The sequence below is a fragment of the Calonectris borealis genome, chromosome 11, assembly GCF_964195595.1.
Source record: "Calonectris borealis chromosome 11, bCalBor7.hap1.2, whole genome shotgun sequence".
Taxonomy (NCBI): Eukaryota; Metazoa; Chordata; class Aves; order Procellariiformes; family Procellariidae; genus Calonectris; species Calonectris borealis.
The window spans coordinates 1448174-1463975 of NC_134322.1; the positions used below are offsets into that span (position 1 = coordinate 1448174).

Here is a 15802-nt window from a genome sequence, read left to right on the forward strand (position 1 = left end):
GAGCGCCCGCTGCCAGTTATCGCACAGAGCGAGGTGGCGGAGGCAGCAAGGCTGGGTGCTGCTGGGCGCTTCCTAACGGCTCTCAAAGGACAGCTCAATCTGGCCGCAGCCCCACCGCCTGCCCGAGCAAATGGGTTCACCTACGCAAATCCCTACCTAAATGAGACCAGCTGGGAACGACTGCGCTGTTCTGCATCTTGCAGGGGGTAGTTAACGCTCCTGGATTCTCTCCTGCACAGGTACGGGCTGGTACTCGCAGAGATGGTACCCAGCAAAGGTGAGGTACGGACTGGCTGCTCCACGCAGCCTCCGCTCCCGCACGCTGCCCTTTGCAGGTGGGAACGCCAGCTTCATCGGCCTGGAGAAAGCCATGGAGCTTCCCCAGGGCGCTCCGAGCCAGCCCTGGCTGCCCAGCAAACCCCGGGGACGTGAACGGCTCTCGTTCGGGACACATAACCCTGCTTTTGCATCTGACCAGGGCCAAAGCAGGTACCCGGGCTGGCAACGGCATCGCTGGTGACGGGAAGCTGCACCTCAGCAGCTGCTGTTCCACGTAAGGTGTAATTAAAACGAGCTGGAGTTAAGGATTTTTATCCCAACTGCCTGAGCTCCAAAAGCATCTGGATCTGTCTGGACCAACCCCTACAACACCCATGGACCAGAAGAGCACAGCGATAGCTGCGGGCACTCGTACCACCACCGCCTGCAGCCCCCAGCCACGAGCCTCCGCGATTCCGGCATCAAAGCCAGTTGCTTTTATGGATTATTCCAGTTTTGCTTCCTAAAGTGTGCAAGAGGAAAGAGTCTTGCAATCACAGCCTGAAAGGTACCATGAGAAGAGCCAAATGCACGATCTTAGTTGCCACCAACTCCCTCTTGGCTGTCCCCTTCAGCAAGAAGAAATAAAAAGCAAACGCACAGCAAGGCATCGGAAAACCGATGCCACAAAGAAGATTAATGGAGCAGAGCCGCAAAAATAAGAAAGAAAATGAAAACTGAGTAAACACAGAGCTGGTAAAATGCTCTGCTGCTGCCAGAGCGCCCGCTCCCCAAACACCCCAAGTCACCGCCGCGGGCTGGAGCCTGCCGACCCCCCCCTCTTGCTGATGGCTGGGGCCGCCCTGTGACACCAATCCCATTAACCGCCCATCAGGGTAAATGAAAGATATTTTTCCCCTTAAAAAAAAAAAAGTGAACAAGTGCCTTGGGATGGGCTGGAGGGGCTATCCAGAAGCGAAACGAAAGCCGCCTCTTCCCACAAACTGCCGTGCTCACCTCCTTCAGCGGATTGGGAAATGATGGTGAAAACTGGTAACGCGGGTGGATTTGCTTCCGAAGCCTTCGGCGTCTTGTTCCTTTGTCCTGAGCTTGGTGATAGATGGCACTGGCTTTTTACGTTGTGCTAATGACAGATGCCGTGGGACTGCAAGAAACCTATTTGCCAGATCGGCGTATCACTTGTTCTGCTGAAATCTCTATTAGCAAACAGATGAATTTGGGGAGGAAGGTGGAGGATGAGGAATGGGGCTGCCGGCTCCACCGCAAGCGCGGGCGTCTCAGCAGGCGGCCCTGCCACCGAGCCGCTCCCAGACACGCGGCCACGTTCAAACCACAAACTGTTGTCTTCTTGCAGGAGAGACCCCGCAATTTCCCGACCCGCCGGTGGAGGACGACGCCGTGACTGCTGCTGCCGAGCTCGCCGCACCCGCGCAGTGCAACCCCGCTCGGTGCAGCCCTGCCCCACGGGACAGCTCCTTCCAGAGGAGGGGGAAGCCACGCCGGGCTGATCTCATCAATGTGCTAAAGTCGTTACGGAAGGAATTGTGGGAAATATTGGGGGTTTATTACAGCCCAGACTTTTTTCAAACTCCTGGTATCTGAGAAACAAGCTCCATGTATCATGCTCTTGTCCGACCGCAGGATGAGTGCCAGCGCTCCTGGACACCCCCAAGGACACCCACCCCACTCAAACGCCCGCGGGTGCCCCGGCACGGGCTGGATGCGGCACGTCGCTGCTCCTGCCCAGCCGGGGCAAGCGGGGCTGCCCTCGCTCGCAGCCACAGCTGGCCAGGAGGAGGGACCCTCCCCGATTTCCTCGGGGAGCCTGTGCGATGGGTGAGCTCTGGTGACCTTCCCGTCTGGGGAAGAGCCACCCCGGGCAACGTGAACACCGGGACCAGAACGTGGCCAAGCCCACCATCGATCGCACTTCAACAGCCTCACGGACCCACTGCCCTCCCCGGTACAACAGCGCCGCGGACGAGGCAAGGAACAAGGAGCCCCTAAAATTCAGGGATGAAACAAATCCCAGAGCAATTTTCCAGACTGTTTTCCCACGACACCCACCTTCGCCCCTCCACCTTGCACAGTGAAGCGCTCGGGCAGAGCGTGCTGAAGCCAGAGCCCCGCAGCGGGGTCCCCCCGGTGCTCCCCGCAGCACGGGCTGCTCCGGGCCCCGCCGCTCCTGAGGGTCACCGCTTGTTTTGCACGAGTATAAAAAGTGCTTCCTTTTGGTGTGGATGATGCTGGCTGCAAACCACGCACCTTCCTCACCGCGACCCCTCTCTGCTATTGTACCTGCCCCAGGGCAGCCCAGCACAGACGCTGCACCGGCGCGAGCAGCTGCCCGAGCTGAGCACCCAGCAGTCACTGTGCTCTTCGAACAGAAACACCCATTTCTTTGCTTCTGGTAATGATCAGCAAAATAAAAACCTGATTTTTCTACTGAGCCAGAGGAGCCCAGAAAGTGCTGAGGCACTTTAACAACAAAAAGTATTGGGGCAGCTCCAGCGTTCCTCCTCATAGCCAAAAAATCTTTTTTTTTTTTTTTTTTTTGTAAGAAAAGGCAGGGATATGTGCCCAAGGCCGCGTGCGAGCTGCGGTGCAGCACACCCTGCCTGCCCCGCGGGCTTCTGCCACAGCAACGCCACGGGACAGCTCGGGGAACCCAGGGCTGCAACGGGAGAGTGATTTAACCCAGCGCGTCCCTCCCTGGGGGCGAAGGGCGATGGGGTCTGACAGCTCTGCGGTGGGAGCCCAGGAAGATTTCTCCTTAGATGACATGTCAAAGGGAAGATTTCTTCTGCTGCTGGAGCCGGGGCCAAACCCTTGGCTGACGCCCAGCTCCGGTCCAGCGAGTGCCAATAAGTGCACATTTTGGCTCATTACGCCGCATTTTCACCCAAGGCAGTGCCAAGCCACACCTCCAAGACGGGGAACTCGGAGCCTTTGCAGGTTGGGGGGGGCTCGGCCAGGCTGGGGGGGCCAGCGGGGCCAGGGCGATGCCGGCTCGGGTCAGTGACATTTGTCATCGCCGCTGCCGCGCACAGGGATGCTGCCAGTGTGGTTTTTGCGCGGGGCTCTTCCACCCGAGCCGTAACGTTGGAGGAGCCCCATTGCCCCCCTCCCACCGCCGCTGAGAGCGCAAACCAGACCAAAAACCTCCGGGATGGGCGCTCAGCTGCAGCCGCTCCGGTAAGCGGAGAATCCCCCGGGGTAACTAACGGCGCAGGATCCTCATGGGAAAGCGGCGGGCAGCGTGCCGGGAGGGATGCAGCTGCTCCGCGCCGGGAGGGGAGCATCCTGCTCCAGCCCTGATGCCACGGGTGGGGGGAAAGGCGCTGGCAGAGCAGCATCAAGCAGCATCCCATCTCTCTGGGAAAGGGGCCCCTTTATTCTCCTCTCCTGGGGGGTTTCTCCAGCGTTTTCCCATTTTGCAGCTCCCCTGGTTCTTGGGGTCCCCTCCCGTTGGTCCCCACCACAGCCCAGGGCTGAGACCAGGCTGAAGGCATCACCCGCAGGGACCACGCACCCCCGCTATCACATCCATCCCCAGCAGCACATCCCCGGCAGCACATCCCGGCCTCAAACGCATTCCAGCTGGAAGGCTCAGCCATAAATCTTGTGGGGATCTGCTGGAGCTCACCGTGACCCCAATGTGTGTCTGCTTCCTCCTACCACCGACACGACTACCGCTGCACACAACAGCCGCCGCACGCTGACAAGCTGCGGGAGGGGAGAAACATCTGGCTCTGCTCAATGCTCCGGCCCGGATATATATATATATTTTTATATATATATATAACATGCAATTCCCGCTCCAGCTGCACTTTAACGCTCGCGTGCTCAGTGCCTTCCCGGCCACACAGCCCTCCAGAAAATAAAAAACCAAAAAGGTGTTTTAGTGCCAGTGCACCCCTGAAAGCTGCAGCCTGAGAGCGGTGTGCGGCACAGGGCGACCGGGGCAAACAGGGGCTGAAGAAACAGAGATTAGGAGCACAATCCTGCTCTCCCGGCGGCTTTGTGCCTGGTGTTAAATCAGTTTTCCATAGCCCAGGGCAGGCTCTCCCCAGCCCCGGGCCGGTAAGGATGTCGAGGGGTGGGTGCAATGCGCCCGAGGCAGAGGGTTGGTTAGGGGACACCCCCCGTTAGTGCTGCAGAGGAGAGGCCCCCCCAGGTCAGCTCTGCCCTTCCCAGGCTTCTCCGCAGGGCTTTACACCCGGGGAAAATTAGTTACAGAAAGCTGACATCTGGGATACATCTCTGGGATAAAAAAAAAAAAAAAAAAAAAAAGAAAGAAAGACGGGGCAACGTGGAGGGAAGGGGCTGGCGGATCACAGGCCAGGCGTCACTCACCCGCAAAGACCTTTTTGAAGGGAAAAGGCCCTAAAATTCAGCAAATTAACTCAGCCTCCACTGCCAGCACCCCGCTCCCTTCCTGGCTTTGCCGTGATCCCAGCAAACCCGTCACCCGTTCGCCAAGAGCGACGTGGCCTTTGAGGTCCTCCCCTCCGCACCCATCTCCTGCAGTTCAGCGGGGCGGCACGGCAAGAAACAGCAAACCTCCCAGGAATTAACGCACTCATCGAAATCTGCAATCCCCACCGACCCCAAAATAAAAACTCAACGGCCGCTGCCGGTCCGTCTCTCCACGGTAAGGGAGCCGACGCGCTCTTTGGAGAGGTGCGCATCGGGAGTCCCTTCCGCAAAGGCCGTAAAGTTACACGTGTCTGGAAATAAGATCAAAAGCAGAGGCGTGTTTTTAAAGCCAAGGTTTTCATTTCGATCTGGGAATGATACAGCGGAGCCCACTCTCATGCAAAGCGGCTAAAGCCACCTGAAACCAGTGAGGTCCCAGTGACACACGTGGGGCACCAGCCCCTTTCCATGCTGGGGTGCACCCCCGTCCTGCCCCGAAAGTCGCCCCCAGAGCCTGCGCTGAATCCAAGAGCCAAAGGAAATCACACGAGAACATTTACCCCATCCACCCGCACGTACTCCGAGCCTCCCGGCTCCGCGCTATCCCGGCAGGCTGCGCCTCTCAGCCCGGCATCGGGGCTGCCGGCAGCGGTAACGCCCTCCCGCATCCCAAACCACGCGCTGCAAGACGATCGGGCGGCTTTTCAACACACTTGTTTTCCTAATTGTCTCTCTGCTCTGTTTTCTAATCGGAGATGTCTTAACACAAATAATTATAGCCAAGTAACTGATTAATCATTCAAATGAAATTAAAATTGAGTAAGTGATTTAATATATTTAGATAACGCACATGTGCAACAGAAAAAAAGTGATACTTATCTACAATTGTCACTCAAAATGGAGGAGCGTCAATTATTTGTGTGGGGAGAAAACAGAGGTATAAAGTTCAGAATCCAAATTATTGCGTAAACTGTTGACACATTCTGAACACTGTTATTTAAATGCCATTAAATAGATATTTAAATGAGAATGAATAATTGCATCAATAATTCATTTGCAGCTTAAAAAGGAACTTTCATGCAACGTTTGCTGTAGGAAGAGGACAGTTTGGCTCTGAATCTTTCCAACATTGTGATGGAGGCAGAATCTCTAAAACACTCTTCGGCTGGGGAGCTCCCAGCCGAAACAAGGACACCCCCGGCAAAACCCCGGCTGGCGGCAGAGGGGCACTTGCAGTGCCACGGAGCAGCGCCCGCCTTGCTCGGGTTATCCCGAGATTAGAAAATGATCCTCATGATAATACCCCGGCTGATTATGTGTCCTCCTCCTCTCGCAGGGACAGCGAGTGCCGCGCCGCCTTGCACCAGGCTGCCCTAAATATCCCTGCAGCAGGAGCATACCGGCGGCAGGACCCGGTGCCGGGAACCACCAGCGTGCCGAAAATAAACCAGCAATCCCCATCTAGAAATTATATTTTAATTTGGATCTTCTTAAAGACCCAGCCATTAAAAAAAGGAAGGTCACCAGCCTTTACAGCCTATCATGTTACGGGGCGAGGAAGCATAACGCACCCAGCGCTGGTTCTTTAAACAGCGTGTGTGCTCACGGGGTATGTGGCAAGAGGTAACCCAACGCGATGAGACGCAGCACCAGGCATTCAAAAGAAATAGCTCTGCCGGTGAAAAATGTAGACAGCAGGCGCATGGCTTCGGTTGCTCCACGTCCAGCTCGCAGGGGAGCAGGGACGGCTTTTGGCAACGCAGAAAGACAAACCGAACTGCAGAAGTGTTGAAGCGGTGGGGACCTTCCCAGCCTGGTTCGCACCGGGAAGACGCAGAGGATGCCGTGGGCCGCCCTCGTCAGGACCCACTACGGGGGGCTGCAGGGGGGCGGGTGGGGGTGCCCCAGCCCAGAGCCCTCCCGGGGGTCCCTCCAAAGCGCCAGAGCTCAGCTGGCAAGGCTGCCACGGCCACAGCCCCCCGTTAATTTGCTGCTGCACCTCGTCACCTCTCAGATGGTACCAGCCTGGATGCGCTGCACACCTGATTTAAACGGGGAGGAGGGGGTCTCGCCCGGCTCGGACCGTGCCGGTGGGGAGTGGGGAGGTGGTGCATGCCGGCACAGCCCTGCCGAGACGCAAAGCTTGCTGCGGGAGGGAAGACGGATCACTCTGAAAAGCCAAAAATGCAGGCAGGCAGTGCAGGCAGCGGGCTGAGCGCCCTGTCTGTGCAGGCAGCAAACCCAACTCACCCCTCAACTAACGAAGCACCGCGTGGTATTTGCTGTCCAGGGGCAGGGGAGGCGGCACCCGTTATTAGGAAAGAATTGGGAAAGCACTGTCTGCTGTTGCAATCACGCCTCTCTGGGGAGCAATAGTTTCTCAGGTATGAAGACCTACAGGTCTCAACACACCAGGCATCTCTGCAGCCCTGACACAGCCTCAGATGCTCAATGGGAAGCCAAGAAATGGGAATTTTTAGATTTTTTTTTACCTCCCAGATGTCTCTAGGAACACACCGCACCCGCTCCGGCTGCAAAGACATCCCCAAAGTTTAGCAGGGCTTGAGAGCCCCAGGGAAAACTCGGGGTGCGAGTCCCTCTGTCCCACGCCTGTGGTCCCCGCTGCCAGGTCGCCCTCATCAGCAGATGCTCGTTTGAACCGTAGGAAGATGCTCAAGACCTTCAGCTCCACAAGGAGCCGGGGTTGCGGAGGCAGAGGGGGCGGTGGGGATGGCTCAGCCCCCTCTGCCCAGCACAGCTCCCGGGGGGCTCCACGAGCACCAGCCCCCGTCTCCTCTTCGCTCCCCAGCACAAGGTGGATATATATTACTTAGCACTGCTGCGTTAAAAATATGATTGTCAGCCTCTGTAATTTTCCAGTGACAGCTCGAAAAGAAACAGCTGAGCCACAGAGCTCCAGCTCCACATGCCATCTATTTCTACTGTCAGCTCCGGAGAGATCTTAATTATAATGGCTTTTGGTGCTCATTCCTTCCTAATGCTGTAACAGGGAGATGATTGCAGCCGTAAATGAGCGATCAGTCTATTCCCTGCTGGGTAGTAAAACTGGTTGTCAGGCTGGGGAGGGACGGCACGCAAGAAACTGCTCCCCAGTTACAGTTCACGTTGCACACTCCAGATAAAATTGAATTTGGCTTACTCATAGCTGCAAGTTACAGGGCGCAAGGTGGTAATTGCCCCAGGAATGGAGAGGGAGCAAGAGGTTTAATTGGCTGCAGAGTCTGGAAACAGCAAGGATCAATTTTGCATCGGCTACAAATACGGACGACGAGCCTGGCCCCGAGTCTCCGGCTTTGCAGGCACCGCTCAGCCATGCTGCTCCCTTATCATCCCTCCTCAGAGCTCAGGAGCAGCTGCACCGCCTCAGCAGCTCAACTTACTTGCTTTGCCCAAATTAAGACAAATTACAGCCAGGGCAAAGATTTCCAATGGCTGTCAGAAAGTTTGGGACTCCTCTGCCAGCCTGCAAAACCGAGGCAGCAGCGGAGGAGCCCAGAAGCAAAACCCAGGGGACCCGTGGGACCAAGACCCCTCGCTCCGGCGGGCGAAGGACCCTACCCTCCCGCACACCCCTCGCACAGGAAAACGCAGGGAAAACCCCACTAAATGCCATTCCCAAATACATCCGCTGTCTTCAAAACCAAAACACACTTTTAAAAAAGACATTTTAAAAGAGCTGTATTATTCACTGGCCTAGACTGAAAGTCCAACTGTGGCATTTCCTATGCAAAACCAGCAGCTCAGGTTATGAAAATAAATATTGGTTTATGAAAATAAAGCACCCAAAACCTCTACAAAATGATGCACCTACCCCCCCGCATGCTGCTTTGGAAGCGCCTCACCAAGGCACAGAACCGGGGCTGCTGCTTCTTCGGCCGTGCTGTATCCTGCACCGCAGGATCCTGCTCCCTTCACCTTGCAAACCAAAAGCCATTTACTCTGCACAGAAAATCACTAAGTGCACGTTCATACGGTAATGAGACCCGACAAGAACTGAAGCCGTCTCCATCCTCAGCCTCCCAGGGAAAGCCAGGCTCCCACGTTTTCTTTCGGATGTTTTCCTGGAGCCGAGGTGTCATCCTCACTGAGATGAGATAGAGACACGGGTGAGCACGCAGCCGTCCCAGGGAAACCACCCGAGCTAAAACCAGCAGCTTAGTCACTGCTCAGCATGGCGGAATTATTTTTTGCATGGTGGAAAGAGTATTTGAATTACAGGAAATATGCATTATTGTTGGACTGGGTGTTCAGACAGGCCAGCATTGGGTAAACCTGGAAAAATACGCCCTCGGTGCTGGGCAGGAGAGGAGCTCGGTCTGAGCAGGCTGCCCCGGGTGATCCCTGCAACTGCGTCCCACGGCCAGGTACGGCCGCGTGGACCAGAAACCGGCACCTTCCCCCTCATTACAGAGGGAGGGGTAACACACGCGTCTATACGCTCCCAAGGAATAACAAGTGCTCACTGAGGAGACTTTTAGAACCGAAGGCACCTCTCGAAGATCTAGGCTTCTCCCATTTGCTATCTTCCATCGCCCTGGACGCCGGGCAGAGAGGGCAGCGATCCCGCAGCGTGCCTGCGCCAGCGGCACGGGGGCACCCAGCGCCTGCCGCCCTCCAAGGACAGACAGCTCGGCATCACTCCCAGCCCGCCCTGGGGCATCCAGCACCCCTTTTTTTAGCCCATTCTAGCCCCCCATTTTGCCTTGTTTTAATAATTTTAATTAGCGGTGAGTAGAGCCTATGAAACTAGCACAAATATATTTTATCCACAGTATTACGGGTAGAATCGGCTTGGAGGAGCGAGAAGCAGCATACATTTACATACAACAACGTCTCCAATCAGCCAAGCCTGTTTCGTCTAAATAAATCCCAAAGTTTGTATGTCTCAATCCGCTGCCCAGCTCCCAGTCCCCAGGGTCTGCTGGGGGACCAGTGTTTACTGCCAGTTTTACCCAGGCCACCCAGCAAACCCAAACACCCAGATCTAAAGAGGAAAATGGGCACAGCAAACGCAAGGGCAGGGAGCAGGGCTGGCTGCCCCGAGCGGGGCTTCGCTCCTCTTCACCCCGGGATTTGGGAAGAGGAGCGTGCCCGCTGTGCGCGACTCCTCACGCCACCCGCTTGTCCCCGTGCCTGCTCCGGTGCCAGGTTTGTTGCCTTCACGGGAAGGCTGCTGTCTAAGCAATAAACTGATCTGCAAAATCTTCAAAAGCTTATAAAAGAAGTGATTGATGCGCTCATCTGCCGGGCCCTTCCTGGCTCCAAAAGTCTGGCTCATAATCACAGCATCTCAAGAAAAAAAAAAAATTAAAATAAATCTGTAAACACTCCAGTTGATATTTTCGCAGCTCCTTCTGCTGGCACCCGCCTGCGGCAGCGTGCGAAGCCTCCCTGGCCAGGCAGCCCCCCGCAAATTAACTCATTAGCAAACCTGCACCCTCCTTCCCTTCGGCCCCGTCACCTCCAGCTGGATGCGTCCTCTCCCGCTCTCCTGCCAGGGGAAGGGGGCTCGGAAGATGTTTACTGTTCATCTTTGCTCCTACCCTGCATCGCCCAGGTGCCCCTACGAGGGACAGGGAGATGGTGCTGGGCTGGTTTGCTTTTTGCCAAAGCTGGTCACAGCTGACTGAAGCAATTTTACAGCTGAAAAGAAAGCTGTGAAGACCTCTCACGGGTCACGGGCAGCAGAGCAAGCTAGCCACACTGCTGCTATTTATGCTTCAGGGCTGCCACAGATTTATATCTTTGTCGTTATATATTGTTTAAAAAAAAAAAAAAAAGAGAAAGGAAAAGCGCTTGTCCCCTTCTGAAGTTACAAAGTCAGAAGATCGCTGACTCAAGCACTGAAAGTCCCCGAACAGCCGCTGCTTGTGCAGATTTAGACTCAACCCCAGCCAACCAAAAAGAATAATTATTTCTCTGCTCCCCTGTGCTATTTAAAGTACGACGAAGAACAAAGACAGAAGAGTCACGCTCACGCATAGCAAGGTAGCAGCCACCGAAGATAAATAAACTGCACGCAAGTGCTCCTGCACCCGACCCCGCTCTCCCCGGTGACTTTGTCAGACTCGTACAGCAATTACAGTCTAAACGGGACAGCACTTGCCAAGGTGCCCCTCTCCCCCGGGCAGCCGCGCAGGGAGCAGCGCCGGGTGCCGCAGGGTGCTGCGGGCTGCGCGGGGGTGCAGCCGGCAAGGACGGCTCTGGCCGCGAGAGCGGGATGGACCGAGCAGTAACTGCTCTCACATCTTGTCCCCTGAGGGCGTTTAACACCAAAAATAGCCCTGTCCCTGCGAGCGCTCCCATCCCTGCAGCGGGGACAGTCCTGCGGGAGGGGGGACATCGCCGCACCCTCACCCCTCGGCACAGGGACGGGCTGCTGGTGTCCCCAGAGCTGCAGGTTCCCTCCAGAGCAGGGCTCCTCCCGTCCCCGCATAAACCTTTAGTGACAAATCAAGCCCCGACTGCGTTCACCGTTCGGTTCGGCGTATTTCCGACCCATATTTGCAAACAAGAAAGGACCCGACCGCAGCACAACACGATGGGCGAGACCACCGGCGCGGCCGTGCGTGAGCGTCGTTCCTCCAGCCGACACCCACGCCGGCATCCTTCCCTCCCAACGCCCGCTCCCGGCCAACTGGGCTGCATCTCTCAGCAAAGCGCTGGGCTTGCTCAGAAAGCCCCGGGGATGCTCTGCGGGGTGGGCAGTTGCCACCCATGATGTGTCACAAGCCGCCTCCGCGCGTCCGTTTTCAGCCGGGAGGCTGTTGCTCTCCGAAACCTCCGCATCTGCCCCCTCCCAGATTCTGTCCTTAGCCCCGTACCCGCAGGGCCCGGGCACGGGGGGGAGCAGCCCATGGGCAGCAGAAGGGAAAGCAAATATGACATTTTTCAATGGGATGGGATTTGCCCAAAGCCGATCCACCGCCACATTCCCAAGAGCCCCTTGGGATGTGCCCAGCAATGGCTTGGGGCTTTGCTGCACAAAAGGAGCATTCAAATCCTTTCTTTTTCTTTTTTTTATTGGCCCTGCAGTACTTTATGGATCATCGTCGGTTTCCTCATCTTCTCATAATTTATAAAAACGGCCTGTCGCTATACTTGGCTTCACCTCAAGTTCAGTAAATCAAGGTATTTAATTAAACACAGCAATTTACCAGCTCTCGGCCCAATTCATAAGAAACTCACGCATCATTTGAGCAGGATTTTCATATACTTCACTTGGAAAAAGTACAGAGACGACTGCAAATACTTTTTTTTTTTGGCAACTCACAAAACCACTTTTCCTCCCTTGCAAGCACGTTACTGCCTCTCCATTACCTGCCCGGGGCTACCCGAGGCGTCCCCGGGAAAGCCGCGGGGCACGGCTGCGGCCAAGGCAGCAGCAGGCGCGGCGCGGGCAGGTACGCACCCCGCAAGAACAGAGCATCGCTCTCACAGCCACCAGCAAACGCAGCACCCTCCCGGGCACCCCTGCAGCAGCAGGAAAAGCCCTACACCGCTGCGCTGTCCCTCATCGCTCAGCGAGGAGAAAGATATCCTGTGTCACGACATGGACATCTTTGGAAAAGTCTGGGTTATCAAGTTTTGTACCAAAACTTGGTTTTTCCTCTCCTTTTCTCCCGCAGCAGTGTCTGACAGCACAGCCAACATCTTGGGCTTCAGGTTGCTCTCCAACAGGCTCAGCTCTCGGGGACAGACCCACGTCACCCAAAAGGTCCCGCATGCAGGGGAGCACGCGGGGGGATGCAGCCGGGGACGGCCGGGCTCGGGCAGGAACACGCAGCTGCGATGGGCGGGAGGGCGCCGGGAAAATCCGGCCTCGCAAAGAGCTTTTGCTTCTCGTCCACGGTGATGGTCCCGGGGACCTCGTTTCAATCGCGGGAAAAGCATCCGCGGGAGATTGCACATTATTGGGCCAAACTGCCCCAGCAAAACCTGCCTCGCCTCGGCGGAGAAGGGCTCAGCCCCAGAAGTACCCCCACCCGGCCGGAGAGCGCGCTCAGCCTTGTTTTCGGACCATCTCTCCGTCATAGATCTCCCCCCGGGCAGGGAAGCCCGAGCAGAGGCTGGCACCGTCCCGGGCGCGCCCCAGCACCCACCTCGAACAGCAGAAGGGGCTCGTGCCTTTCAGCAACCGCCGGCAGCGAACAGCTTTGCAGCAGCTTAGAAAGAGCTGCGGGGATGTGACCCAACTCCCCAGTGAAGGTGAAGGCAGGCGCTCCGGAGCGGCAGCTGGAAGAGGCTCGCCATGGCGGAGCCGTGCGGGCGCTTTTCAGGAAAGCGGATCCGCACGAGAACTTCTGCGGGAAGGTATGCTGAAATGTAGGAGGGAAAACGTCTGGAAGTGTTCCACAGCTTCTGCACCTCGCTTTGAACAACAACAATAACGCTACTTTACAAATAAAGCCATTAACCACCATTGCTACCTAAACCTGCCCAGCACCTCACCCGCCCTCGTGTTTCTGCCAGCAGAAACCCTGGTGCTTCTGGGTTTGCAGGTGCTGACTCTTGGAGGGCTTCATCGGCCACGCGGACAACCGCAGAGACGCCATAAAACACCCTAAAGATTAAAAAAGCAAAATAAAATTTGGAACTTGCTTTAAAATCCAGCTTGGATCTTTAGGGGAAAAAAAAAACACCACCTTTTTTTAAAAAAACCAGATTTTTAATATTTGTTATTCTTTTTCTCAGGGAGAACTGGTCTCCCACACCTTGGCGAGCCTGACGGGCTGCGCCGTGCCATGCCGCAGCCCCGGTACCCGCCGGCAAACCGCGCTCTGCCCTTCGGAGCCGGATCGGTCCCTTTAACAAGTACAAGATTTCTCGCTCAAATAGCGTTTCAAACCGGAGATCTGAGCAACAACGCAAACACAACACATGCAACCACTTAGAAGTCAATTAATATCGGCGGAAGGCCCCTTGTTGAAGGCAGCAGAAGGAACGATGTTACATTTCCGGAATAATGGCTGAAATTTGCCATTGTGTGTCATCAGGAATCATTTAAAATAGTTTTGATCTAAGTTCTTTCTGTCAGGGCTCTAATGAATTAACAGATGACAGATTGCCGTAATGAGAGTCTCTGCTTTAAAGACAAGGCTACATTGTTTTTTGCTGTACTACTCGTATAATTTGGGATGTTTAAAAATAATTACGGCAGAAGATTAATACCTTACAAGTTTTCAGACATTTCTCACACACAGCGGAGAGCCCAGCCCGGCTTTTGCTCAGGTTTTAGGGACGTGGGTGGGAACAGGGGCAACACCCTCATACCCCAGAAAACATCATTACACCCAAAGGCTGAAATCCGGGGCTGTAACTAGGAAAAAACCATCGCTCCTGCCCTGTGTTCCCAGGGAGAGCGCCTTCACCCCAAAGCCCAGCATGGGAAAAGCCCCCGTGTCCCCGGCCTGGGGAGGTGGGCAGTAGCGTGGGGTCTCGGCAGGGGCTGCAGAGCACCCAGCCCCGGTGCCGGCGGCCACCGAGCCCGTCGGCTGCTGGGGGAAAAAGAAGGAAAGAGCCAATAACTGGAGCAGGCTCGTCCCCCGGTTTGTGCCGCGCTCCCCGTGCTCATTAGCTCGATTGCTGGATCACATTTTTCTGCTGTGCAAAGGGACCACAAAGGCATATTATATTCAATGTTAAGTAAACAAACTTTTGAAAACTGCCTTTTATTGATTCCATACGGCCATCTGGTTTGAAGGAAAAGGCTCCCTCCCTCTTCCCCCTCCCTGTGAAAATATTCGAAGGTTAGGGACTGGCAGCGGCTCAGCATGGCTGAAAACCACCTAGTTTCCTTTGCGGTTAACAACACAGGAAAACGTCTAACTTTCAGATAAATGTTGGAGGCTTATTTGGTTCACCCATCTGGTAGCCAGCCTGTTCTGCGAAAATTAAAGATATACATATGCAAATATTCACAGTCTGCTTCCAAGATCTAAAGAATTTTTATGATGTAACCACAAAAAGAGGTTATTTAATGTTGACAATATGTAGCAGAGCAAAGCACTATAATGCTGCATATGGTAATGTAACTTATGAAAATGAAGCCGCAGTGCCCTTACAGAGTAATGAAAAGCAGATTTCACCTTGAAGACTATTTGAGCTGTTTAGCTTGTAATGACTTGAAAAAAAAAAAACAACCCCAAAAACATTGGTGTGAAAATACAACTTGCCACACAGCCACACGAATCCCGGGCCGTGCGTGGCAGCATCACCACCAAACGGCCCCAGCCTGGCAGGCGCGGGTGTGCCGGAGCCGGCGCTCCCCCTCCCGCCCGGTGCCAGGGACGTGCCACCGTCCCACCGTGCAGGCAGGGCACGGAGGAACCCCCAGTGATGCTGATGCCAACAGAGCCCTGCCTTCCCACGCGTGGCTCCCAGCATCGCGGACGGGCACGGGGACAACGCGTCCCTCTGCCCCCCCCAGCAGTCCTGGGCGGACGAGAACAGTTGAGCAATTCTGGATCAAGGGATGCGGGAAGGGTTGTACCCGCAGACCCCGAGAGAGGCGGGGCGCCCACGGCAGGTACCGCTCCATCACCGTGGGGCAGAGGCAGGGCGCCCACGGCGGGTACCGCTCCATCACCGTGGGGCAGAGGCAGGGCGCCCACGGCGGGTACCGCTCCATCACCGTGGGGCAGAGGCAGGGCGCCCACGGCGGGTACCGCTCCATCACCGTGGGGCAGAGGCAGGGCGAGCTGCCCATCCGCCTTCCCCATCACCACGCGGGGCTCACTACGGCCCCCAGGAACTGGGTACCGCTCAGCTGAGAGACCCCAACCCAAGGCACAGCCTGCTGCAGCCTCTCTGCGTCGGGCACACGCCACTCAGAACTGGCGTCCTCCCGGCTGAGAGGGACGGCAATGCCGCATCCCACGACCACCAGCCCATCCTCAGCCAGGCAAGCGGTCGGGATGCGCGGGGCGGCCTCCCACCACCCCACCATCACCCCCCACCTGCATCAGCTGCACAAAACACATCACCCCCCCGATTCACCAGAATCATCAACCGAGCCATGCCGAAGGCTCTCCCAGCCAGCTCCACGTCCCTGACGCTGCTTTGCACGTAGCAAAGACTTATC

General features: G+C 56.0%; 1 protein-coding gene across 1 annotated transcript in view; it reads right to left on the reverse strand.

Annotated features, from left to right (window-relative positions):
- The window catches only part of LOC142086494 (uncharacterized), a 76322-nt gene extending 60895 nt beyond the window's left edge, over positions 1-15427 (reverse strand). Inside the window, exons 1-3 of the mRNA XM_075159553.1 lie at positions 15252-15427; positions 13171-13282; positions 12822-13037 (exon numbers count right to left, since the gene is read on the reverse strand). Of these exons, the coding sequence (XP_075015654.1) occupies positions 12822-13037; positions 13171-13282; positions 15252-15427 (504 nt within the window). The remainder of the gene's footprint in view (positions 1-12821; positions 13038-13170; positions 13283-15251) is intronic.
- Between the last annotated feature and the right edge of the window lie 375 nt (positions 15428-15802).